Below are 27,421 nucleotides of genomic sequence, written 5' to 3' on the forward strand. Positions count from 1 at the left end.
AAGACGACTGGACGACAGGGATTACACCGATACATTTGAAATATATTGAAACTCCTCACACTTAAAGCTGCCTGTTGGTGTAAATGGTCTGTAGGATGAAGCAGAAACATATATTTTTCATCGTGTTTTGTGTAACAGACAAACAGAGTCTACAAGGTCATCCATAAGATGCTGTTTATTATCACATTGTGCGTGTTTGTTAGACTAAGCTTTCATAACAATATTCTTTCTTCAACAATAGCAGGGTAGTCTTTATCAGCACAAAGGGACTGTGAAAGAAGAATCAGACCTATAGCATAAGATACCAACAAAGCAATAAGAGGTGCCATTACAGCACATGGGGCATGCAGTCCATTGTGCACACGTTGAATTCAAAGAGTCTGAAAAGTCAAACACTGTGAGAACCATTGTCCTTGTAGATGGCTGTGCAATAGAGGGAGCATGGCTGTTTCACTGCTTTATACCTGAAGTGGCTTTCTGTCAAAAAGCAGCCAGCGACAAGAGAACGCCTCGCTTCCTTCAGTGACTCTTGTGACAAACTGAAGAGGGTTTTCTGCTGCCTCTTAAAATCATGTCTTTTATTACCAGGAGTCAGTAAACAACAGACGTCAATAGACCTCTGAAGTTGGTGGAGGTGCGGACGGCATTAGAAGAAGATAAAGAGCATTCCTGAACAGACTTAGAATGTTTTAAAAAGGACAGTCCAGTGCCATTCTTCTCTGAATACACCTGAAAGATAGGCCTGGGCAGCAGTGGTGATATGAACTTTATGTAGCTATTGGCAGACTACTTTAACAAACTAAATTTCATAGCCTGGAAGTACTTATTCTATGTATCTTATTATATGATTTGGGTAAAATTTTATAAAGCGATTTAACTGGTAGCCCTTTACAAACTCAGGAACTCTAGAAACAGCCAAATTATTTATGTTCAGATTTTAGAAACTCAGTAGCTCCAGGGTTAGGTACGGCCAAGGTGATTTTTTTTTCCTTTGCTGAGCATCCTTCATTCACTGCGGTGCTGTGTATCTGTTGTGTTGGGTGTTGGCTCTGCAGCAGAACAATAGAAACAAATGCATTCTGTGATTTCACCCACTCTTGCTCCAGGCATGTCTCACAGCACAACAGAACACACTGCTGCAGACGTGCAGGAGGTGCATCTATTATACAGGCTGAAGACTATATGGCTCTAAGCTCTAATATAAAACTACCATAGGCTACATATTCTCCAAATTATTGTATTAACTATTGTATTTAAAGATGCATTATGTAACTTTTCTGGTGTAGGATCTGCCACGTGCTTGTCTCTATTGAGATGTTTTTAGCTTTCCCTGGATTGTTTAACAGTACAACTTTAAACATGCCAAGTTTGCATTTATTCAGTTACAGGACAAGTTGCTAAAAAATACCTTGCCAAACATACATTCTTATCATTTGTGCACTCACTAAGCCACAGATCAGACCTGTAACTTGGCCTGATAGCATTACCTGCTTGTCACCATGGAGATACATAAGTGTAAAGGACATTGTGCATTGTGCAAAAGCGTAACAGCTCTATGGAGACAAACAGGAGGCAGAGAATCTACCAGAAAGGTTACACAGTGCAACTTTAAAGCTTTTGTGGTATTTATTTTTATTTTTTTAAGTTTAAATCTGTCTAAAAATAACTTCAATTTAAATATCTAAAAGTGATGGACTACATAAGAACTTTCATACTTTGTAAAACGCAACAGCAAAGTAATAATGTGATCCTTTGCTGTTCCAAAGCAACATGAAATGTTACATGTGGCAAGGGTGCCCTCTGGTGAGTCTTTTAGAAATTGACAATTTGAACAAAATGTGTTGAGCTATAAACTCATTAATCCATTGTTGATCATAATTCAGAAAAGTAAAAGAGCATCTAAAAAAACTAGAGTACTGTCATTAAGCCTAGAAAGCTGATGCTGAGATAAAAAATGCCACACTCACATTTATATACGGTACATACTTGTTTTACTACAAACAACAAAATACAATTTAAGGAAATGTGCTTGAACTATAGAAAAGAATGCTTAGAAAAATACATTTACAATTTGACTAACAGCACATACATTTTCTACAAAAGTAATACAATACACAAAAGACGCTCTTCAAACTCATAATCATGGTCATAATTTATTGTCTAGATTGTTGAACGTTTTTGCTTTAAAAATGTTTATCATTCTGTACAAAAGCATATGCTCCAAAGACAAACAAAATCTAAACTTGACCAAAGCAATAGTAACCACGAGTAAACCAATTCTCCCCTTTATATCCAATTAGGCTGTGCGATTGTACCATGTCAAACACCTTGGTCTTATGTTTTTAAATATTATATTAGTGTGCCTTTTTTTTTTTATTCTAACCAATTAATTTTTATTCTCCTATTTTGTGAATAGATAAATGGGCGTTGAGAGTCTGTCAGGCTGGAAGTGCTGAGTCTATAGTCTGTGCAGAGTGGAGCTGATGATGTCCATAAAAGTAGCCTCGACACAGTAACACAGCTGCACATCAGGGTCTGAACCCCCCAGCTCCTCTGCTGTTCTCTGGGCTGAAGTCATAGAAGAACCTCCTCCAGAAAGCACGGCCTCCTGGGGCTTCTCTTTCATGTACTGAAGACCTGCAAATGGAGAAATATAATAATAATAATTGACATTTAACATCAAAATGGTCACATTTCTTCCTCTAAAACGTGAACTCTGCTCCAAACCACATGCTTTTACTGACAGAATGGCTATTGACATCTTGATTAAAAAGTCTCAAGCTGATCATTGACAGTTAGAAAATACTTGAGACGGATCAATAGAACAAGCCCATATTTTGTTTGGGCCAACCAGCTCCCTAAAGAATATGTATTTGAACAGCAAAGAGGACATTACTCAAATAATAATAATAATAATGCCTTACACTTGTAATGCGCTTTACAGGCTTGTCAAAGCCTCTCAAAGCGCTACACTATAGTCATTATTCATTCATTTCCACACTTGGTGATGGTAAGCTACTACTGTAGCCACAGCTGCCCTGGGGCAGACTGACAGAAACGAGGCAGCCAATCTGCGCCACTCTGCCTCTCTGGCCACCACTAATCATTCACACACCACTTTCTTACTAGGCACTCAATGTGGGTGAAGTGTCTTGCCTAAGGACACAACAACAGAACTTGGTCTGAGCAGGACTCAATCCTCCGACCTTCGGGTTGGGTGACCAACACTCTAACCACTGAGCCACTGTCACCCCCGACAAATATGACAGCACAAATGTTGAGTGTATGATAGATTATACATACGTGCGATCAGAGGGTCAATATCTCTGGCTTTGGAGGCAACATCAGAGGCACAGACCTGTCCTATTTGTACCAGCAGAGCAGCAACATCATCGTACAGAGGTGGGAACGCCTGGCAAAATGCAACCAGGCATGGCAGAGTGGGCATGAAGAAGGCAAAGCGCTTGGCATGGGTCAGGACTAGAAAGAGAACAGGAGAACAATGAGTAAGTACAGGATAAGTACCATCTATAAATGATGATTACAAAGCTCTGCATAAACAGCGATGCACCAGAAGATGGCACCCAAATGCAGTTTTTCACCAGTATTTTAAGTCTTGCAATAATCATGATTATCTCATTAATCATATGTAAAGCCCTGTCCACTGACCTGTGAGAAGCGTCCCCATGACACTAATGGCCAAACGGGCCACACTGAGTGACTTGGGAAGAGCGTATTGTGTACACAGATGTGAGAGCAACTGGATGGCAAAGATCTATAGGAGGAAAATTACATTTGATTATGTATATAATTAACTACACTAGTACCACTATAGTCAAAAAGCCAACACATTTGTTTGAAGAGTTTTTTCGAGTGCTAAAAGCAGCTAAAGACAGAGGTCTCACCTGCTTCTCCAGCTGGGGCTGTGCCAGAAGCTCTGGGATAAAGTCCAGACAGATATGAATGGAGGGGATGCCTGCTACAGTCAGAGGCAGCAGAGCTTGAGGGTAACCCTGACAGAGAAACAAAGTGACATAAGAACAGACATTCAACACTACTATTTCCTTGATGTCTAACTTGAAACATATAATTTACCTGAAAATGAACAAGTTTGGCAATGTTGGGGTCAGCGATGAACATCTGGTGCAGTAGACAGCAGATGAGACACTGCACTTCCCTGAGGTCACTGAACAGGCCTGACTCTGGTGCTGTCTCTATGCTCCCACTGGCCCTGGGTCCAGGGGTCTCCTCTTTGGGTTTCCCAGGCAGAGGGTCCCTGATGCTCTTCAGAAGGCTTTCTGCGCTAGCCCCCAACTGCTGCTCCTCGGTGTTTGGTAAACACACCTCCAGAAGTATCTGAACTGCAGCACTATCCTGTCATCAAAACATTTCTCTGTTAAAAACACTGAAGAATTTTTAAATGACAGGTCATTTTGAACTGAAAAGTGCAAATACCTGAGCTGCCAGCAGGGCATTCTTGAGCTCCTCTCGTGTGACCTCAGGTGTGTCTGGTTGTCCAGGCACCCCGAGGCTCGACACAGTCAGACTCTGCCTGTCAAAGTCTGCTGTCTCCTTCAGGTGACAGTGGAGGTATGCTTTAGAGGCCAACAAGTATCCGTTCAACATGTGAAGGACGATATCCATAAAAGGAGGACACCTACACAAATTTTACATTGATTAAGGTTTGCAGAAACACACTAAAATATACCAAAAACAACAGCTAATAAAAAGAAATTGGATGATTTTATTAGAAAAGTGGTAATACCTGAAAACTCTTTGGTCACAGCGGAGGACAATGAGAGGGTCAACCATCAGGTCGTTCTGGGTGTACCTCTGCTGCCGGAGCAGTTTGGCTGAAGGCTGGAGAGCATTCACCGTCATCACCCACAACCTGAGCAAAAAACACATTTACAAAGAACTTCACAATAGAACATGTAAAAGAATCAGTACAACAGGCATAAAAAGAAGAGGAGAAAGAATGCTGCTCTTACATTCACTACTGAGTTTTCAGCCCCCAGCAGCTCATGTTACAGACGTGCCCTTGAATCAATAGGATGTCTGCTCTGAGCTTTAGTATCAGAGTCTGGTGGGCCTTAGGGTTGAGCAGGGGTCACACTCCCCATGATCACGGAGCTGTTTAGCTCAATATCAAAAATCTATTCAAACAATATTCAGTTAGCATTGAGCCCAAGGTTAAGAGCAGCAACTGAGACTTCCAGGAGGTTCCATTCAATCAATTTACAGACTAGTGAAGCAACTATAACATTGGAAAGAGCACAACACCAGCTGTAAGAGATAACAGTGATAGTGATCCAATAGCGTTGATCGAAATTTAAAACTTTAAAGTCACATGGCAAATCAGTGAAGTGCCACTCAGAACAAGGGTATTTTTTTCCCCTCATGTGGCATCTCTTACTCACAAGTTAATTTCTGTAAATATAGGCAAATGTAATCTATACAGACTAAACGTGCCCAGGTGTGATTTAGAACATACCTCCGAGGCATCACGGTATTGAGGGCCATCCACAGCTTGTTGAGGGTTTGAACGATCCTCCGTGGGATGGCTGGTTCCAGCAGCTGTGCCATACTGGTGGTGAGGGTCTCAGCGTATGGGATGAGGTCAGCAGGTGGCAGCAGAGAAAGCTGTTCCAGGATGCGCATCAACCTCGGACTGCTTGAAGGTAACTTTTGGAAAGCTGCAAAGATTACAAGATAATAATAATAATAATAATTCATTAATTATGACAAAGTTCATATGTTTGTTATTTGACTAAAGTTATGTTTTTGTGTCACTATAGTAAAACTTAGGCCTAATTATTCTTTTCCTTTAAAAATCCCATTGTAATTTGATATTTTTATGTAATTTTATATTTTTATGATATTTCATTGGTATTTGATTTTTTTTAAGCATATCTTTTTTAACTTTGTGCATGCCCTTATTTGTATTTGTATTTATTCAGTGTGTTTATGTTGCACTTTTTCACCGTATCAAGTTCCTAGTTTGTGAACTGTGTTCACAGACTATGCCAATAAAAGTCTTCTGATTCTGATTCTGTAAGTGATGCGATGACAATGAAACTCACTGAACATGAACAAAGCACTACCCTAGTATAACACAGTACACATCAAATTAGGTACCATGTTAAATACTTTGGTCTTCTCTGTTGCAATGCTCAAGATTACAGGACTATAATATCACAATAATATAATAATTATAAGACTTCAAACCATACTTTTTTACAAATGTGCATGTGTTCAACTAAGGTTTTGTGAAATTGTGAATATTGTCCCATTTTGAGATGGGCTTAATTATTCTTTCCCTTTAAAATTCCCTTTTGATATCTGTGTTGTAATAAGCCTCTGTCCTCAGCTTCCCTCTCACCCTGGTGCAGCTGGCTCTGTGTGTATCTGCAGGTGTTGCTTGGCAGCATCATCTTCCTCAGCAGTGGCAGAGTTCCAGTCACCTCCTCCTCACAAACCCAGTCCTCCACCAGACAGAGGTGCGGGTAGTTTGTGGCCAGCAACCTCAACAGGGCAGAATGGAGTCCTATTGGAGAAGGACAAAGATTAAGTAAACAAATTATATTTTTACACAGGCAAGAAATGACAAGACGACTTACCCCCAAGTTCCTGTTGCAGTCCCTGAGCTTGGGTGACCAAGTACTTGATGGGAATTTGGTCCATAAGAGCAGCTGAATAGGACTTGGGCTTTCTCTGCATAGCAGCTGAAAAATATAAAAATAAATGTAATACTGTAGTGGAAAAAACATCAAGGGTGATTTCTAAGGGCTGAGCAATTAATTTAATTTTTATTATGGTCAAGAATCTGTCATGTCTAATCAACAATGGTCAAGCTTTGGTCTTTTAAATTGAGAAACTACAGTCAATCCTAAGAATAAGGTTTGGAGCAGATTTTGGACTGCATACATTGGGCCATTATTGTGTTAAACGGCACTGATTAAAAGCCATGTTTATGTTCATGAAGCAATTTTTTTAAGAGAAAAATTAAAAATTAAATTGAAATTTGAGATTGATCAATACAAGGAAAAAAAAAAATCATGATTCTTGTTTGCCATATCACCCAGCTCTAATTCCTCAGAATCCTGTGCTGATTACCACTGCTGATAGCATCATTATTTATTCTCTGGCTCTGTACTTGGGTAAACAGAGCAATTAAAGGGACAGGCATAAGTCTCACATAAATCTAGCCTAATGAAGGGCAGTAGGAGAGCTCATCATGGGGGAAAATAAACACCAACTAGGCTAATGTGCAATCCACCCTTAACCTAGCAGCCATAACCATTACACCTTCCACTATATGTCATACACACATTTATTTACCATACCAGACGAAAAGGGCACATAGCTCCATTACCTAATTGCTTTGTGCTGGCCAACAGGTTCTCCTCATAAGACAAGATGTAATACAAAATAAGAAGTTGAGTTGTGATGGAGTAACGTGGTCGTCCTGCTCCTCTACTGCCATCTGCAAGCTAATGAAAAAGGGGTCAATTCAATAATTAAATAACAAAACATTAAATTGGACTTGTGTAACTTTTTCGATGAAGGTCATGCTTTCTGCTTGACACGAGGGGATCTTAAATTGTGCTGACTGGCTTAAGGGGGCAATCACAGTAGTCAACTATTTCATCAACACATTCATAAAGAGGCCAAATAAATAGAAATAACACAGCTTTTTGGGTATTTAAATGCCAACAGCACCTTTAATGCTTTTCTGTAATGTTACATAGTATGGCATTAAACTTACTTAAGAAGAGGATGCCACCAGACCAAATTACTGGCTTGATCCATGGAGAGACGCATGTTTTTCAAGGTACGGTACTACTTTTCAAGGTAAATCAATAATAATACCCAATCAACTCATACATTGTGCATTTGGTCAATTTGTCATACTTAGAAACATTTTGGCCAAGTTATAACATCTCCAAGCCAAGGAAACAAGGTATTGGAGGACCCCTATCAGAAAAGTTACACACACACACCTTTAAGTGTTAGCTGTTAACATACCCCTGCAGAGTTTTGAAAGACATTGAGAATCTCCTGCTCTGTGATTGGCTGATTGGTGGCCTCCGGGTTTGCCTTTGATGCTGGAGTGAGGATGGAATTAATGTACGCATCAATAAGTGGGATCAGCTGAGTGTGAATCGGGGTAGTTGTCTCACAAAGCTGCCGATAAATCCAGTCCTAACAAAGTAGAAACAAGGACATGAGGGGGATACTGTTTGTAATAATTGATCTCATCTTTGTCTTTTGGCGTACCTTGATGGAAACTTTGTGCTTGGTGAAGGCACGGCTCCGAAGTAATTGATAAATACAGTGGATTGGCAAGAATCCTGTGATGTTGGCACTTAAATTATTGGTCACTGCCACCCTGACAGCATGAGCAGTAACAACCTATAGAGACAAAGTAAGCCTTAATTAATAAATATAGTCTAAACATAGTATAAAATCCACATGTTTTAGTTATAAGTAGATCTATAAAATATACCTGTTCTGTAAATATTTCCTGTGTGAATATAGTCTTCATTTTGCTTAGAGAGCTGGGTTTGATGGCAATCTGCATAAAAACAGGAAAAGGAGCAAGATCAATATTTGTAAGGTAAAGCACTGAACACTATAATTATCCGTTTTATAGGTGTTCAACAGTTCAGTTTGTAGAGACAGGATATGATGCTTGTACTGAAAAGAGGTCAAGCACAATCCAGCAATGTGAAATACGTTACGAGGAAGATAATTCAAAGGCTCATCTCTGGCTGCAGTTACATGCAGATTATTAATCAGATTTTCAGAGTTGTAGATCATCTCATTTCTTTATGTTTATGGTCTATCTGATTACTCACATCAGGTTTTGCTGTTTGTATGACATATAAGATATCTTTAACCTCCAGATATCAGATAATAATCAGACTATAATCAGATTTGTCCATGTGGAGATAGCCATTAATATTAAATAATTCAGCAGCTGAAGGAAGAAAGACAGGTTGGAGAATGTAGAATCTCACTATGGTTATGGAGTATTGTCCTGTTTGATTAATCATACAGTCAATGGTATTACCAATCTGACAGAAGAAAGGAAGGGCTGGAGCTGGTCAGTCAGACTAATGTATTGATTACTGCTTCACTTCCTCCTCCATCTTACCTTCATCCCCAAAGTAGAACACACCAATTCAATAATAGAGCTGAGCTGGTTGCTATGGAAATACATGGCAACCAGTAATAGCATCTCTCCAAAGGAAGCGGACACGCCTGCGGCACTGTGAATGAAGACAAAGTCAGACTTGTGATTAATCCTACATTTTACACAACACTAACTTTACAGCTAGAAAAAATACTGACTGAATATTATTCACACAAATGTGATTATTTTACCTCTCAAAGTACTCCTCTTCTTTTATCATCCAACTGAGCCACATAACCATGAGCTGCTCCTGCTCAGGAGTACTGGACATAAAATGACAATTTAGAGACATTATAGAATAATATAATCATAATGTATTTGTATATAGTTGAAACACTTTGTACCTGACCAGAGTAGGGAAAGCCAGCAGTTTGCAGAATGAGAGTGAAACAAATCGGACTCCTGCAGGTGTAGCTGGAGGGCGACTAGTCATCAGCTGCAGCAGCTGCTCTGATTCTTCATCTGTTGGTCTGAACCGAATACAGTTTTTTTTAGCATCAATGTAAAACTACTCCAGTCAAGAAGTACTCTGAAAATAATACTGCAACTGTGGATTCACCTGAGGCCTGCTATTCCCATGAGTGCGCAGTAGAGGCGCAGCAGAGCACTGGCCTTCACCACATGCTCTTCTCGGAGCCCAGAGCTGCCGCTCTCCTCCATGTCGCCATCATTAGGGACGTGAGTGCTGCGGGAGCGAGGCAGGATGGCCACAAGCTCCAACAACAACTGCCGCCGCATCTGCCACAGCACTGAGCTGCTCTCCCTTTTGCGCTGAAGGGAATAACAAAACATGAGATTTCAGAACATTCTAAATTAGAAAATAGAAATTTAAGACCTTACCTGCTGCCCATTGCGAATAAACATGCTAAACCAAGTGCGGACTTTTCCATTGGTTCCCAAAAGCAGACCACTGACATAAGAAACAAGTGGACTGACTGCATCATCTCCTGCATCAGGTTTGTAATCTAAGGTCAGCGCCACACCAAGACCAGGTAAATGGCACTCCTCCACCTAAAAGATACACAAAAATAGAACATGATATAACATAAAAAATGTAAAAATTGCAATTTATTTATACGTAATAAGACCACCAAAATCTCATGCCAAAACAAACAGGTTTAGAAAAGATCGCAACTGACCACCATGGCTCGGATGTTGAGGGCTTGTGATGGGTTCATCTGACAGAGTTGTCTCAGAGCTTCTGTTCGACGGCGACCTCCAACACTCTCCTCATCCTGACGCTCACCATTTTTTATTAGACCTCTGCAAACTGTAGACAAAACAAATATGAAAAGCTGAAAGAAACAATATAACAGCTCCACACGCATGTTAAGAAATGTTGTTTGTTTACTTAATTATAACTACTAGTAAATGCCATTCGTACTCCCTTTCTCATGGTTAGACAGGTTACCTTCATTGAAGCTGTCAGGAACATTAGCCACCAGCAGACACAAAAACCAGTCACCATTACGGACATGTAGCAAAGCTTCTGCCACATCCACTATTGGTAGTAATGATGGTAGTTCTAAACAGATAAATAGTTCATATGATTTATTCTGAGTACTGTCAGGATAGAGGACATATTCAAACCAGGTCTATACCTGCTTGCAAAATGCAAAGAACATCTGCGACTTCCTCCAAGTAAACTGGGCTTTCAAACAGTTCTGATGGCTTCAAAAAAAACTCTCCATTTGAGTCTGCCACCTTCAGAAAGACAATAAATATATTAAACAATACAAACAAAAACAAACAAAGCAATAACAACTGCATAGGTCCATTTAAAACATGTAAAACAAGTGCAAGTGTGACTATAAATGTCTATTTCCAGATTATTAAAATGCAATAGTGACACCAATGTATCCAGTTTTGCATGTCCTTGAAATATTGTTACAGATTATACATGCTGTACTAATACATTTATCGAAGGGAAGGACAAAATGTTACAATAAAAACACAATTGTACCTTATTCATGATGGCCAAAAGTTCACTTAGGGCCAGTCGAAGTCTCCTGAGCGGATCACTGTGTTCAAACTCCAGGGTCAGACCATGTTGTAGTTGTGACACCAGTATGCTTTCCCCATTGGACCCGCCAGCTTTGTGTCTGAAACAAAATAAGTGAAGGCATCACAGACAAATGTAATAATATAGAGCACAAACATATGTTTACACTGAGACTCAAGCATCAGCGTTTACCTCAGCTGTTGTTCTTTTCTTGCATCCTGTTCCAAAGCATGAAAGTCCACAGACAGTAGAGCGACTATGGAGTTAACAGCCTCCACTCCTGAGAGCAGGCGGAGGATGAGCTTCTTGTCCTGTGCCCACGTTTGGCTCTGGTCTGCGGGGGCACACAGAGCCATCCTCACCAGGCAGGGCAACAGCAGCCTCAGCTCCGGGTCACTGAGAGCCGCTAACCGCACAACATCCACCTTCTGCATGGCCTCAAAGGCAAAGGAGCTCACGAACTGTAGACCCGCACTGTCCCCCATCTCTGAAACACTATAAAAGCAGGCACATGCTGTTACACACATGTACGGACCACTGAGTGTATCTAATATGCATCCACTTCTTCTGAGCTGAGGATGCCACAATGAATGTCAAGATGTTATAACTTATATTTGATTTTAGGTTAGTCAGAGCTCAGTAATGTTTATCTCCAGCATATAAGCAAATACATTTATGCAATGCCAAATTATAAAAGTCTGTGTTTTAGCATGAAAGAAGATTAGCTAGCTGTTGGATGACTAGCTTGCAAGTGGATTCATGACAGTTTTAAAACCTGATTAACTTTGGTGATAGTAGCAAAACAGTATTACCTTAATTACAAAAGAGGAGACAGAATGGAAAGTCGCGCTAGTAGACTGCTGTGTTTACCATACTTATGTAGACGGCTTTGGCGACTTTTCAGCGCTGCTTATGGCTGCTTATGATCATTGTTGTCATTCATTGCGCAGCTAGGCTAGGCTAAGGCTAACAGCGCTAGGACTAGCCGATGCTAAGCTAACCTAGCCGACCGTCATCAGACTTACGTGTGTGCTGTGGCTGGGTCGGGTCTCTTGTGGTATAAATAATTAACAGACATTGACAGAATGAGTCTTACCTGTTTTTGTGAGTGGCCCAATGCCTTTACATAAAGTTTGAGCACAAAGGCCTTCAGACCTCAGCCTCTGGTTGTGCTGCCCCCCTCACCGGGGAGTCACGAGTGGGAGTCACTAGAGACACGTTATTACCATGACACTCACGCGTCAACATGTCACCGTCATTATTTTGACAAACTAGTACAATAAATATATCTGAATTGAATCACAGACTGTATTTATGTTAGAGCAGACAGACACCGCCATGAAGCAGTACTGCCCCAGTGCCCCTGCTGTGTGTGAGGGGAGAACACACCAGTCACTCCCCCGAAGAGCACTGCCCAGGACCAGGGTTAAGGTGTGGGCACTGGGTTTATTTACTTAGTAACTTTTTAACTCATAGAAGTACATAATTATTTCAATATTTGTACTGCTCTTTCAGATACCCTTGCTTTGTTTTTCTCATTTTTGTATTCTTTGAAAATACCATATTTTCTTTAAATTAGGCTATTTAATATTTTGTTTTCCCAATTACATTACATCCAATTACTGGAGTAGTATTTATGTATTTTTGTAAATACATACTTTTTTACTTACTTAAGGAATTCTTGGACCAAAACTTTGTACTTAATATATATTGTAATGCAACACTAACTTGAATACATTTTTGGCTACTCTCCCCATCTGTCTATACTGACAAAATTTCACATCACAGTTTTTGCCTGTCCCTAGGGGACCATACAAGGAAGCTTGGTTCACTAAAAGGAAGAAGCACAAATAGCATAGTCTTTTCTCTTAAAAGATCATGTACATTTTGCCAGTCTAAAATATAAAAAAGTCAAAGCCTGTGATTGCCAGCCCCTCCCAGAAAACAATACACAACCACAAGAATTAAGTTGATGCACTTTATTCCTAAAACAGAGGCCAAACCATCAACAGTTGGTATGGCTTTCATATAATTATTTATATAATTTTTATATATTTATATATTGCCGTTTGGTTTTGTGTCTAAATGTGTTGTATAAAATACTATAGACAACAATGTACCTCTTTATTTGAACACAGTGAAGTTCATTGCTGTACAAGTCCTTTGTAGCTACAGCTTTGCTGCAAGTCCTTCATGCTCCATGGCATGAAACATAATTCTCCTTTAACTCTTCTGTACATTTTGACAATACAAATACTTTGTCTCATTACAAAAATAATACTCTAAAAGCAACCTACCGGAACTTTGTTCAATTTTTATGCTTTTTTCCACTGTAGTTTTTAATTAAGACAATTATGTATATCTTAGACCAATTGCTTTAAAGCAGGAAGGTAATATAAACCTTCCCTATTTTATAAAATGTTCAGAAATAACACAAATTATACATTTAAAAACTTACAATAAATAAGATAAGATGCAGGCATTTCATTTGGATACTATTCTATCCAAAGGAATAAAAGCAATTCAAGGTCTTAAAATTCATAATCCTTTCTTGAGTTGTTCCATGATAAAATGTCCCTTTTCTTTGAATTTCTTTACAATTACTGATATTTACTCCCAGTACAAACTGGCCAGTGACAGCGCCGCCATGACACTTCCTCGGATTCTCTTGAACTTGGTTCCCTTCTTTCCCTAGTTCCTCAGGACCACCTCCACAGCAGCTGCCTCTTTCATCCGTCTTTGGAAACTGTTGTGCTGGTGCCACTCTGCATCCTTTATCTCGAGTGTAACAGGCTCCTGGTTATAACATGTTCATCATGAAGTTGTACATCTGATTGAGCACCACAAAGTGAATGGGGAGACACGAACGCCGATCCTGCGTTGCTGGATCACATGTCAGCCAGGAGAGGGCGTTGTACTGCTCCAGAACAAATCTGTACAGAGACAAGGTGGTTCCACATTAACTGACACATTAGCTAAAAGGTAGGGCTGGGCAATTAATCACATTTGAATAGAGATCAAGATTCAGCCATGTCTAATTGCCAATGATATGCTTTGGTAATTTTAATCAAGAGGTCTACAGCCAATCCTCTGTCAGTTAAAAGCATGTGGTTTGGAGCTCAGGAGTTCACTTTAGCGCTGATTTAAAATCTGTTGTTTATACGTTATGAAATCAATACTGAAAACCATTTATTATCCTGTATTAGAAAATAAATTAAATTAAATAAAGAATAAAAATGCATTCATGAGGAACTATGCCACACTAAAGCGGCATCGTTTCTTAGTGTTAGTAAAAATAAATCTTTACCTTAGTACATCTGAGGTCTGATTTGAGTCCAGGGGATGTGTATGTTTGCTGTGTAGTAGTTCATCTGATTGCACTGAAGACACATGGAGGTGCAAAGAGGCCTAAGAGATAGACAACCGTCAGTCACACAAGCATATTAAATATACACTGTATTACTTAAACAGAATGGCTGACTCAAGTACCTTGAGGAAGAGTGGACATTGGTTTTGAGCTTGTGGACAGGCTGACCAGAACCAGTCAGGTAGTGGTCCGGCTTTGGCTGTGGAGACGAAATAGCCCAGGGCCAGTGGCTGCTGTAGGAGGAAGGGGACCTCATCGTGCGACTCCATACGATCTGTGCTTTGGCCCTATAACATCAAAACAATCAGTCAGTATACTAATGTGTTACAAAATTACACAGCAACAAGATTTAGAATGGAAATAATATATCATTTATAATGTATATTTCAGAGTCAGTCACCTGAAGAATGTTTATGAAATTGAGACATTTCTACTGCCATATGGAAGACATTTTTAATCTAGTTTGAGGAGCTAGACTTTATACTACCCTGAAGGGAGCTATTTTAGAATCTGAAACTTGCTCTGAGCTTGTTTACTTGCTAGACTAATTCCAGATCAACAACAAGAACCAGAACATAACTTTGTCCAGATGACTCCCTTTGAAACCTTTTCTACAATGGACAAATGAGGCCTTACACCAAGTTTATGTTTCAAATGCTTTCTGCAGATTCTCTGTCACTTGCACACTTCCTTTAAAGTTTAAACAATGCCTTTATACTTATTGTTCATTATTATTATTAACATCTATAACAGACAACAGTATATTTCTAAGATGGCTAGCAAAAAACATTTATTTATAGACAGCAGCTTGTTCCATGTTGGATCTTAAACTGTTATAGCAATTGAACTCTCACCTTACTACCGTCTCCCCCGTGGTGGTAATGCGAGCCCCCTGGGGAGTGAACTGGGGAGTTGGTTGGGGAAATGATGATGTCTGGATCAACCAACGCTGTTTCTTCTTCTAGCAAGTCTAAGATTCCAATGGCATCTGATCCATCTGTGAAGTATACAATTTTAGTTAATTACAGTGTTGTAATTATTAATACTGCACTATGCAACTTTTCTGGTGGGGGGCCTGCCATCTGCTTGTCTTAATGGATATGCTATTGTTTTGCCAGGAGTGTTCCACAGTAGAGCATTAAAACTTATCACATGCTTTACTTTAATACAACACCAGGCCAAGTAACAAATGCAAGGTCACTTATAGTAAAAATGCATGTTTTTCAATGTATTTTTCAGCAATAAAACACCTGAAATTGAATAGATGCAAAACAGGTAAGTTTAAAGCCATACTCTGGAACATTCTGAGCAAATCAAAAATATAGTATAGGAATATTTATCTTGTCTTCTAAGTAAAATTATGTGTCTAATGTCACCTACATTAGACATTAAAGGTTGGAGATGATTTTGTAAACATGTCAACGTAGTGCTCCCACATATACTGTCTGATAGACTAAAAAGAAAACTAAACCAATGAACATCTTCAGTGAGGTGAAAAGAAACATGGTTAAATCTATGTTAACATTTTTTTTTTCTGTTAGTACTGACCAGTGGTGGCATTGAGGATATCCAGGTTGGGGTCAATGTTGGTGTAATTTGAGCTGGCCACTTGGACAGAGGCAGAGGTGGGGAAGACCAGGATGTGAGTGCAGGAGGTGTCCTGGGGAGTGCTGAGCTGAGATGTTTGCATGTTCAGAGTGGTGCTTCGGCCAAACACTGAGCCCGTCGACACAGAGTCTAAGACAATACACAGGAAAGTACATAAAAGTAAGTATATGGACAACATATTGTGAGGATGTCACAATATCAAATTTAGGATTACAATTATTGTGATGAGAATTATCAGAGTTTTACAATAGTTGATTCTATAATCGAACAGAAAAAACATTAAATCACATTCTAACTTTTTAAACAGCTCTTTTTGCTGCATATCCCCACCTCTAATAAATAAAATAAAACTTTCTGAATAGTAAAGTAAGAAACATAAAGTGCCAAAAGTGCCACAGGGTAGTGTGAATTGAAATCACTTAATTTTGCTTCTAAAATTGGTATCATTTTTTAGCTTTTATAATTTCAATTATCAACAAATCAAATAATCTTTCTCTATTATTTATAGGGAGAAATGTTGGCTTTAGCACAGTTGAGCATAGCCCTGTTGGTTGTTTTCAGATTGTAGAATGTGTGTGTCATATTCCCAGATGGGGGCAACAGCCAGTTTTCTCTATTGATTACATTGTACTTTCATAGGAAGTATTTTAAAGGCAAATTCATAAATGTTGAACACGACCATTTCTATTTGTCACAGTTCTGCCTGTTGTTTCATGTTTATTCCTAGTCCAGCTCCATGTCCCAGCCTGTTCCGGTCCTTCTTTTGCTACCTCCCTGTTTTTCCTGCAGCTGCCACTCATTCCCTAATCATCCCAGGGTAGTCTATACATGCTCTCTCTGTTCATTCAGTCTTTGCTGGATTGCTGACCAGTCAAGAGAGACACTCAAGCTCTGTATTTGAGGAAATCTGTTGTTTGCAATTTCTGCATTCTGAATCTGCATTAATCCCTGTTTCTGAGATTATTCCCATCTTGTTTTCTGTTTGGAAATCCCCAGTAGTGTAAGAGATTTTAGTTGATATTAATAAAAATGTTTATTCCCAAGTTGTTTATTGCCTGATTTGTCATCTTAAGAATTACCTGTTTGAAGGACACACGAGAGAATTTCACTAAGACTTAAATTTAACTGTGTTCTTTGTGCTTCATTTGATTCCAGTTTAGCTGTGTGATACTATTAGTGATATGATGTAGAACCTGCTCTATTCTGTCAAAAATCTGCATTTTAACAATATTATCTTTAGCTGTCTTGATGTCACCCGAAACCCAGCAATACTGATGACAACCCCGCATATGACTCCAAAAATAAACCCACTGATCTGCCATTCCGTCACAAACCCCCAAAATCAATGGGGATGTGAGAGGTAGAGCTTTATGAGCAAACGGTACATGATCTCCCACCACCATCAATCCAGTCTCCAGAAAGGTGACGCACAGTGTGATTTAAAGCCATCTGTCACCCACAAACCAGGCTGTGCTCATGAAAAACAATACCATTCTTCAAAAAGACATCTGGATATACAACCAAACTATGTTTTATTACTTGATTTTAGTACTTGATTAAAGAAGACATATTATGCTTTTTTAGGTACTTAGTATTAGAAATATATGTATATCGTTATTTTAGCTTTAGTTCATTGTAAACTACAATGTTGATCTAATGTTGGCTTAACCCTTTAAGGACTGAGCACACTATGGGCCAGTATAGCTCACCTAGACTTTTCTTTTTTTAGCCATAAAAATCATCTTAAACGAAGTATCAGAATTTACTGCATTTTTTCACACAACTACCTCTATTTTACACGTCCATCCGTATGTTTTCTTTTACGCATCAAATAAATGACTGGGAAAATCCCTGCAGCACCCGTGCTCTCATTCGTCACCTTCGAGGGACAACAGAGGCAGATTACCGTAATGATGGTAAAATATTTAGATAGGCCCGTGCCTCCGCTTTGAGACGCCGTTTGAATTTACATGAGAGGATGACTGGTTGCGGAGTTACGCTGCTGGAAAGTCCGCAACTGCGCTCTATCGGCGACGATAGCCTTTGACGCTATGGGTTAATAGTAAAAAAAAGCTCACTGAATTCCTGTTTAAAACTGCAGTTTTTAAGATCCACCTCTTCATAGTGGCATTTCACCATAACAAGCTGCAGGGTCTGAATGTTTTGAATGATCAGGAACAAAGCTGTGGGTGGAGATAGGGGGTAGGGGAAAACAGGAATTTTCTGAGCACTCAAGCCTCAAATGCAAAGACAATATAGGATAAAACAAACCTCTATAGATCAATCAAAATACAGCTGTAAGTAAACTAAAGATGGAAGAACACTGCTCTAAGAGTTGGTTAAACGCTTACAAAAGAACATTTTCATAATATGTCCCCTTTAACTAAAAAATATCAATAAATATAGTATCTTAGTATCAGACATAAGAATCCCATTGGTTTAAGAATAACAAAAAACAAAACAGAAATAGTGCAATGACTGTACCTGGCATGATAATAAAGGATCCTTGTGGCTCCATAGCAACAAGACACACAGAGAGGATGCTGGGAGTATCCGAGGCAGAGATTCCACACATTCGGCACATTTCTTTCAATCGTCGGCTTAAGAACTGCAGGTTTCTCCGACTCAGCAGGATGCTCCAGTCTGTAACATTCGAGGATGTGAGAGATGCAATATTTGAAAAAGAAAACACACAAAAGACGCTATAATCCTTACCTTTTAACTCGCCGTGTCCTATCCTGCCCAATCGACCAATCACAACCCTCCACGGCACTGACGTCATCTGCACGAGCCCCAAACACCAGTCCCAAAGCTTCTGTAGACCCAATCTTCTCACTGACCCCTTTTTCCTCCGCGCCCTGGAATGAAAATAAAGCAAAAATAAAGTAAATTTGTGTAGCAAGCATGCTCTTTATGTTAGTGTTAAGGATGTCAAATTTAGTTTTATGAAAATCGTGAGAGCTTGCAATTTTAAAATCTAAAGTTTTGACACATTATCTAAAAACAAAAGTGAAATACTTAATTTACTTTATTCATATTATAAGATAAGATAAAAGATACTGCCATATTAGTTTTATAAAATCAGTCTGTGTAAATGAGTAATATCAATGTGATGCAACATAAAAACATTTCAGGGTGCACTTTGTAACTTTTCTGGTGGACAGCATGCCACCTGCTTATCTCTACTCATAATTATCTTTACCAAATTAAAATGTTTATCACCTATGCCTATGTGTTTGGCTGCTTCTGAAGGGACACTTCACGTGTGTCCATACCTGTTGGGCACATCGATGTTTATGATGCAGGTCTCCAGGAGTTCTCCGTACAGGTCCGTGCATGTCGCCAGGAGCCAGCGCTGGTCATGTGACAAACAGTATCCCACAAACAGGACATTATACTTCTGCGACGCTTCACCGAATGTCTCCCCGAGCTCCGTTTGCTTGTCCTTTACTGGGGCCAAGATAAAGGGAGGTGTGTATAGGCGAACACACTCTGGTCTCTGGGTGATGGAGAAGACAAAATAATGAATGAAACGATATAGGATAGACTTGTATTTGTTATGCTGTTATTATTAAATATGTCCCAGGGTAGAAACCGGAACATTACTAGCCTCTTACCACAAGCCATTGAAAGTCTACAAAGACAAATGTCTTTCCAATTTAGGTCTGGTCCAAAGTACCCCTTTAGAATCCCATTATGGAAATACATGAGTTACCAAGCCAGATAATGGAAAGCAAAATTGTAGAAAAGGTAGCCGAGTGTTACCAGGGCACTAGATACTTTTTCAATGGGAAACAAAGTGTGCTCTAACTGCGCTGAAAACCTCATCTAGGCCTGAATGAGTTTGAAAAAATAAAAACATCTGTTCATTGTCGACATTTTAACTCTTTAACGAACTGCTAACTATTACAAGAATGTATTCTGAAATGCTGAGGTCTAAATGCAGGGTTAGTAGGTTAGGTTTTATGTACAATGAGAAGCAATATAAAGTTTGCAGAGAATGCTACTTTGCTTTGTTCAAATAATTGCAGCCTTTGCTTTGTAACAAGAACAAAGGTTGGACTGTTGCAGGTGAGTTTCAAAAAGCGCTACAGAGTTTGGCTTTTGTGTTGAATAGAAAACACCGTACACTTTCTCTCGTCAAGAGGAGAGTCCCTGTGAAAAGCATTGAGTTCAGAAGAGGAGCTTTTGGCAGTGTGTTGTGTTTACCTCCGAGGACTTGAGGGCAGTGTCGATGGCTAAACCAGGGCCGAAACCTGTCAGAGACTTGACATGAGTGGAGGTGGGCAGTGGTCGTCTACACTGGGCAAACACGGTGAAGGCCAAAGACTTGAGATGCTGGGCGTAGAGATGGCGATCTTTACTTTGGACTGGCTGTAGCAGATACTGACAGGGCACAATCTGAAAAGAAGTTAGTGCTTGTTATAACAATGATAAAGAGGTTAGGGTATTTACCGCAGCTATAATGAAACAACGCTATAGCCCTCATGAGACGAACCTGAACAGAAACAGCATTGCGAATGTGAGGGGGCAGGAAGTCAAGCATTTCTAAATAGCAGCGGAGCAAGCCCAGAGTCCAGACATTGGAGTGTCCTGGCACCGCTCCACTGTCAGCCTCCTCATAACTGAAAGGGTCCACGATGTAAACCACGATGGCAGGCGGATATGTAATGCCGTGGGATTCCCCGTCAGTAGGAATGCCGACCTTTTCCCGTTCCAAAGTGCTGGAAATAACACATGTTTTAGTGCTAATGAAAGTCATCAGTATATAGCAGAACAAAGAGGATTTACTGCATAATAGAACCTAAAAGTATCAATATGGCAATACGTAATAAGATATTGCAACAAAATAGTGTATCACAGCAACACCAATGTTTTCCAACTTTAAAAAAGGAAAATCAGCTTTTAAATGAAAAAAGAAAGATTGACTTTATTATTTTCAAACTTAATTTTGGTTGGATCTTGGAGTTAAATGATTTGATAAACTGAAATTGTGTCAAAGTATATAAAAATATCGTAATAATATTGACACAGCAGTACTTAACCACCGTATCACAATCTTTAGCAATGATGTGTAGCCCTAATGTGGATTATTGGTGGTTTTCAGATTCTATAATGTGATGATGTCATACTTCCAGATGTGGGGCAAGATTTCCCCTATTCCCTTACTGCTTACATTGTACTTTGAAGTAAATGTACAAATGTTGAAGCTGATTATTTTTTATAATAACTAGACCTCAGAACTCACTATATTACAACAAAATCAATAAAAATCCGCATTTTCACAATATTAATTTTAGCTGCCACTCGTCTGTATTAAATATGAGTGGCCTATAGAATGTTGTGATTTCATGTGAAACCCAGCAATAGGCACTTGTTATTGCAGTACCTTTCAGGAGGCTCAGTGGATGCCTGAGTCTGGCTGTTGGAGCTATCGCCTGAGGGGCCAGTACTCTGAGCCCCAGCCTGCTGTCCCAGCTGTCCACTCTGGGAACCACTTCCCTGGACCTGAGTACCCATGCTCCCAAAAGGGGGATAGGAGCTTGGCTTGACAGACGCCATGCCACTGCCAGACTGGCCTGAGGAATTCTGGGTGTTTGATGACGCAGAACTGTTTCCTGATGCACTGTTGTTGCTGTTGTTGTTGTTATTAGAGCCCTGCTGGCCAGCGGAGGAGGAGGAGGAGCTAGACTGTTGTGTGGGTGCCTGACCAGATGAGGCAGGAGAGAGCTGTGTGAGGAGGGACCCATCCAAAGACTGCGAAGCGAGGTATGGAGCTAGAAAATAAACAGGTAAATATAAATAAAGCTAAACATAAAAAAATGACAAAAAGAAAGAACTAAGACTGAAATTGGCACATACCAAGGTCATGGCGACACACTTGTGCATAGAGTTTAAGCTTGGTGAAGGCATCACTGTTGCTGCTGGCGGCTTTGAGAAACCAGTCGCTCACTGGCTGCTCTGAATGATTCTTAGCTACTGTACCACCAACGACAACAATCCCATCTGCATAACCTTTTGAAATGGGTCGGTGCTGGCCCAGCCGGCAAGACTGGAGAAAGAAAACAAAAATAATAATTATTAGTTGTATTTAACAAGTACTTATAACAGTGTTTATTATTTTTGCCAGTACCGTATTTTCCGCACTATAAGGCGCATCGGAATATAAGGCGCACCTTCATTGAATGGCCTATTTTAAAACAAATTTCATATATAGGGCACACCGCATTATAAGGCGCATAGAATATAAACTACTGTAGTATCTGGGGTTGTGTTACGCATCCACGAGATGGAGCTGCGCTAAAGGGAATGTCAACAAAACGGTCAGATAAGTCAGTCAAACTCTCAAAACAAGTTAATGCATCACAATATAGTAACTCTCGAAATAGTGCAACGTAATAACAATAACTCAACGTTGTTCAAACGTTAATGTCCATAGTCACAATATCTCCCAGTCTTGTTTAGTTGTAAACACGTGAAAAAAACACTAAACCTCACTTTTTCAGTTTATTCCTCAATCACGAATCCGTCGAGTTCTTCCTCTTCAGTGTCTGAGTTGAACAGTTGGTCGAGCTCATTCAAAGTGCCCGATTCCGTCTCGTCAAAATCGTGTCACTGTTGTTGTCTTAACAGTTCAGTGACATTTCCTGCCTTCGTGAAACTCGGACCACAGTTGAGACTGATATATCAGCCCAGACATCCGCAATCCATTGGCAGATTGTGGCGTATGTCGCCCGGCGCTGTCTCCCCGTTATCCCTATAGCGTCGGATCCTGTCATCGCAGATAGAGCGGGTTGCGGACTTTCCAGCAGCGTAACTCCGCGCCCAGTCGTGCTCTCATGTAAATTCAAACGGCGTCTCAAAGCAGAGGCACGGGCCTATCTAAATATTTTACCGTCATTACAGTAATCTGCCTCTGTTGTCCTGAAGGTGACGAAAGAGAGCGCGGGACTGCGGGGATTTTCACAGTCATTTATTCGACACGTAAAAGAAAAAATACGGATGGACGTGTAAAATAGAAGTAGTTGTGTGGAAAAAATGCAGCAAATGCTGATACTTCGTTTAAGATGATTTTTATGGCTAAAAAATAATAAAAGTCTAGGTCTAGGTGAACTATACTGGCCCACAGTGTGCTCAGTCCTTATAGGGTTATTACCGCTATTACTTCAGTGACGCCTCCTGACTACGGGTGTCATAATTGACCAATATTGATCAATATATAAGGCGCATCGGATTATAAGGCGCACTGTGTTTTTTTGAGAAAATTAAAGGCTTTTAGGTGCGCCTTATAGTGCGGAAAATACGGTAATTAAAGAAGACATATTAGGCATTTTTAATGGTATTAAGTATTAAAGTTAAACATACATCAATCATTATTTTACATTTATAATTTTTCATTATAAAGACCAATATTGATCTAAAAAAATGCAATTATTTATTTGATGTACAGAAGTGACTTATAAGTATGGCATGCATGATTATTGTTATAATGACATTGTACAAGAGGGTTGGAGCTAATAAGCGTTTACTTCTCCCCGCAGACATAGGGGGTAGGTGAAAACAGACATTTTTGGAACACTCAACCTTTAAGTTCCGGACAATACAGGATTACTCAAACATGTATTAAACAATCAAAATACAACAAGTAAATTATTCAAGAGGAAATCCGGTTAAAATTCTGTTCTAATTCATAAAAGTATAATTTACATAATATGTCCCCTTTAATGTTGGATTTAGAGACATTAAGTATTCACAGTACCTCATAAACAGCAGTGAGGTCTCTGAAAAAGCTTTTGGCACCACTGAGCAGAGCCTCATTGTCAGGACAGACCACCAGGTACCCGATGTCCCGCTGGGAACCAAAAGGGTCCAGTAACAGCTTCTCCCAGTAGGGCAGGCAGAATGGAGACAGGACCACGAAGTCATACTCATAGCCCACTAAGAAGGTGGGGATGGGCAGGGGCTCGGGGGACTCGTCAGTGCCTGTGGGAAAAGAGACAAAAGACAAGAGCAGGAGCAGGTCAGAAGAGAAATGGAACCAATCAGTCAAATCCACCTCCACTGGGCTTTACAGTGTGAGGATCTGACAGCATTTTCCATAGGGGATTAGACCCCACCAGCTCTACCTACTACGATACCACAACTGTTGTGAGGCTGCAATTCAATTTTTACCTCCCCCTTACATACAGTGCAGGGAAGTAACTGAATACCAAAATACATACTTCAAAATAAATAAACATACAAACACTTTTCTATTTGGTGGTATTCAGAACAGTTATTTTTCTATAAAAAATGTAATTAATCATGGTATTTAGACTGTGACTCGCACAGCACTAGTGAAGAAAAACTGAAAACACAGCTCTTGTGGTGAGTGCATGTGATATTTCCTCCCCTAATTCTATGTCATATTTTTACACTAAAATATAATGCCACTTAAAGTTGAAAGTATTCCAAGAATTAAGAATACAGTACTCTGATTGGGCCATGTAACGGAATACACTACAAAATACATTTTAATGAAGATATTCAAACTAAATACATTTTGAAAGTATTATTCCCACTAGGCCGTATATAGTGCGGTATATTGCTAAAGTCAATATAGATGATAAATGATTATATGGAAACCAAACCATAAATAATTATTCCTAAAAAAGTACTCTAAATGTACAATATTGTTATATATTACTGAGCTGTATAAATGAATATCAGAATGCAACACTTAAATACTTCCTTATAATACTTACTTTTGTGTTTGTGTAATTTTAGTTCATAATTTAACCTTCTACAGCTCAAATCTTATTATATTGCAGAAAAAATAAACAAAAATTTTCCACTACTACAAAGAAAAAGTACCCACAAAAAATATTCACCTAAAAAAAAGATTCTTCCATTCCTAATATATTGAACGATAAGTCAATATAGTAATTATTGTGACAGGCCTAATTCCCATCATTGCTTACATAACATAATAAGGTTTTTAAGTTCTAATGAGTGCATTACCATAGGACCCTCTCCCAGCCATCTTGTGAAACTGTTGCCAGGTGAGAGGGCCTTGAACGCCCCATGACCGCACCGTCCTCTTCTTCTGAATTGCATCTTGAAGAACAGGCTGTAGCGACATCAGTACCCTCAGTACATCCTGAGAGCATAACGAATTCACATCTACAACTGGGGAATAAAAAAGTCCAGGTTAAATTTTCTTTTACCAATAATTTAACGTGATTTGAAGTAATTTCTTACCATTTTGCTTGGCCCAATGATGCAGACATGTACCCTTGACTAGCGCCTCATCCACCTTGCCCCCTGACATATTGTCCATAAATTGCCTTCCGCGTTCTAAGGCCATGTAACAGTCTCCGCGGTAGTCTCTCTCCTCCACTCTCTGACAAGGCGTCCTGGTTAAGCCCCGTGTGGCGATGTCATCTTCCAGGATTGAGATGGGTGAAAAAGGGTTAGTGCATAGTTCTTGTACCAGGCTAACCAGCGCATCCGGCACGCGCTCTCCCCTCGCCATGCTGCTCCCCTCCAGCGACAACAGCTGTGCCTCCTCAAACCGTTTTTCTGCTTCTCGACTAGCATCAGACCCCCGTCCAATGATGTCCAACTCGTCCTCCAGAAAAAGGCCAGAATCGTTGCCGTATCGCCGGTTAACTATGGCGCTGAATCCGCAAGTGCATTGTTCCTGAGCTTCTCCGACTGGATCACTCAAATAAACCCCTACATCCGCCCCTTTGATATTCATATTACAGACACAAATACAGCAACTATCAAAGTTACAGTCTTTGAAAAGATTCATAACCGACTCAGAGAGGATGAGGGTAACGTAGAGGCTGTGGGCTTCAGGGATAGGGGGCACTGTTGCTGGTTCGACTGAGTTCAAAGGTCGACAGGTGGAAGGGGTGGAGGCGGGAGAGTACAGGTCAGGATTCTCGTATTTGAGCGAGCCCTGGACACTGGAGGGGCCTCCGCGGGGGGTCCGAGGGGTGCGTGGCGTTCTGGGGGTGGGGGCGGAGAAGCGTGGGGTCGCTGGTGATGGCAGGATTCCCGCACCGCTGTTACTCGGGGGCGCGCTGTTGGACATAAAAGGGGTGTGTGTCTGAGGAGTGTAGTCCTGTTCCATTAGGCTACCCACACTAGGGATATTGCTGAAATGAAAAAAAAAAAAAGACAAATGTGCCACCAGGTTAGGAAAAAACATTCAAAAACACTAGTTATCACACAAGTAAATTAAACATTTGTAGATATATCAGTAGAATAATGGTTCATGCAATTCCAAAACTAATACAGGTTTGTACAGTGAGAACAAAAATTGCAACTAGAAGTACAGGTTACAATAAAGCATGAAGAAAGATTTAAACAATAATGAAAAACTACTGTATAAGTTAAGAATCATTCAGGCTTAGTGTTTACCTCAATAAAATTATGAGCACTTAAGGTTTAGGTAAGGATTAGGAGTTAGGGTTAAAGTATTAGGTAAGTAGTTACAAGCCTGTATCATTCTTAATTCACTTTTGGTTTAGTATGAATTACGTCTTTGTTCATGCTTTATAAAGTTTAATTGAAGTGTAGTAATACTAAAGTATTACCATAAATATTTAATAACACTACTTTTCACACAAGTAAAATAAACATTTGTAGATATATTAGTAGAATAGTACTTCATACAACTCAAAAACTAATAAAGGTTTGTATAGGGAGTAGAAAAATATAGGTTACACTAAAGCATGAAGTAAGAGTAATAATGAACAAATACAAATACTACTAATAAGTAGTTTATTAAGAATCATTCAGGCTTAGTATCTACTTAATTAAGATTAAGATTACTTGTTGTAAGGATTAAGGTTAGGGTTAAGGTATTAAGTAAGTAGTCAGTCTGTATCATTCTTAATTTTATTTTAACTTTTATTATATTATTCACTGTTTATTATGAATTAAGGCTTTGTTCATAATTTATTAAGGCTAATTATAATATGCAGTTAGTGTAGTTATTAACTGAAATAAAAGTACTTCAATCAGTTAAACATTTGTAAAAAATAAAATTATATATATATATATATATATATATATATATATATATATATATATATATATATATATATATATATATATATATATATATATAATGTTAGTTTTGGAATTGTATGAACTACTAAAGACTTATAAACTTGAAAAATTGAATTCTCAAGAAGTACAGAGAGTAAGAAAGATGTGGAAACAGCATCAACATGAGGTAAGGTTTATTTTT

General features: G+C 39.4%; 2 protein-coding genes across 3 annotated transcripts in view; both read right to left on the bottom strand.

The window, feature by feature from the left end:
* Positions 1–1,975: 1,975 nt before the first annotated feature.
* On the bottom strand, positions 1,976–12,603 carry ints2 (integrator complex subunit 2). The gene is made up of 25 exons (XM_033978321.2): positions 12,298–12,603; positions 11,394–11,696; positions 11,163–11,301; positions 10,801–10,903; positions 10,611–10,724; positions 10,339–10,469; positions 10,040–10,210; positions 9,759–9,970; positions 9,544–9,669; positions 9,391–9,462; positions 9,161–9,275; positions 8,510–8,578; positions 8,281–8,415; positions 8,029–8,205; positions 7,376–7,493; positions 6,621–6,725; positions 6,383–6,547; positions 5,495–5,696; positions 4,766–4,891; positions 4,456–4,657; positions 4,096–4,374; positions 3,906–4,013; positions 3,670–3,775; positions 3,304–3,480; positions 1,976–2,637 (listed from the first exon to the last, which is right to left on the bottom strand). The coding sequence occupies exons 2-25, from the start codon at positions 11,684–11,686 to the stop codon at positions 2,459–2,461; spliced, it is 3,624 nt and encodes a 1,207-aa protein (XP_033834212.1). The 5' UTR covers positions 11,687–11,696; positions 12,298–12,603; the 3' UTR covers positions 1,976–2,458.
* A 562-nt stretch (positions 12,604–13,165) lies between these two features.
* Positions 13,166–27,421, bottom strand: part of med13a (mediator complex subunit 13a) — a 94,385-nt gene continuing 80,129 nt past the window's right edge. For both annotated transcript variants that reach the window (XM_033977907.2, XM_033977906.2), the window contains exons 16-30: positions 25,417–26,321; positions 25,177–25,344; positions 23,936–24,159; positions 22,039–22,228; positions 21,566–21,953; positions 20,675–20,900; positions 20,386–20,577; positions 19,452–19,675; positions 18,892–19,034; positions 18,661–18,819; positions 16,117–16,305; positions 15,423–15,565; positions 14,691–14,855; positions 14,509–14,609; positions 13,166–14,134 (exon numbers count right to left, since the gene is read on the bottom strand). In XM_033977907.2, coding sequence (XP_033833798.1) covers positions 14,002–14,134; positions 14,509–14,609; positions 14,691–14,855; positions 15,423–15,565; positions 16,117–16,305; positions 18,661–18,819; positions 18,892–19,034; positions 19,452–19,675; positions 20,386–20,577; positions 20,675–20,900; positions 21,566–21,953; positions 22,039–22,228; positions 23,936–24,159; positions 25,177–25,344; positions 25,417–26,321 — 3,550 coding nt within the window. In that variant the 3' untranslated portion in view covers positions 13,166–14,001. The remainder of the gene's footprint in view (positions 14,135–14,508; positions 14,610–14,690; positions 14,856–15,422; positions 15,566–16,116; positions 16,306–18,660; positions 18,820–18,891; positions 19,035–19,451; positions 19,676–20,385; positions 20,578–20,674; positions 20,901–21,565; positions 21,954–22,038; positions 22,229–23,935; positions 24,160–25,176; positions 25,345–25,416; positions 26,322–27,421) is intronic.

This window comes from Periophthalmus magnuspinnatus, chromosome 14, assembly GCF_009829125.3.
Source record: "Periophthalmus magnuspinnatus isolate fPerMag1 chromosome 14, fPerMag1.2.pri, whole genome shotgun sequence".
In the NCBI taxonomy this organism is placed as follows: domain Eukaryota; kingdom Metazoa; phylum Chordata; class Actinopteri; order Gobiiformes; family Gobiidae; genus Periophthalmus; species Periophthalmus magnuspinnatus.

Excerpts from the sequence above, each read along its gene's own strand:
- ints2 (XM_033978321.2), bottom strand. The coding sequence starts at position 11,686 with ATGGGGGACAGTGCGGGTCTACAGTTCGTGAGCTCCTTTGCCTTTGAG. Across the intron at positions 10,904-11,162 it reads TTTTGGCCATCATGAATAAG|GTGGCAGACTCAAATGGAGA; the intron begins GTACAATTGTGT and ends GTCTTTCTGAAG. Across the intron at positions 5,697-6,382 it reads ACAGAGCCAGCTGCACCAGG|CTTTCCAAAAGTTACCTTCA; the intron begins GTGAGAGGGAAG and ends TAATCTTTGCAG.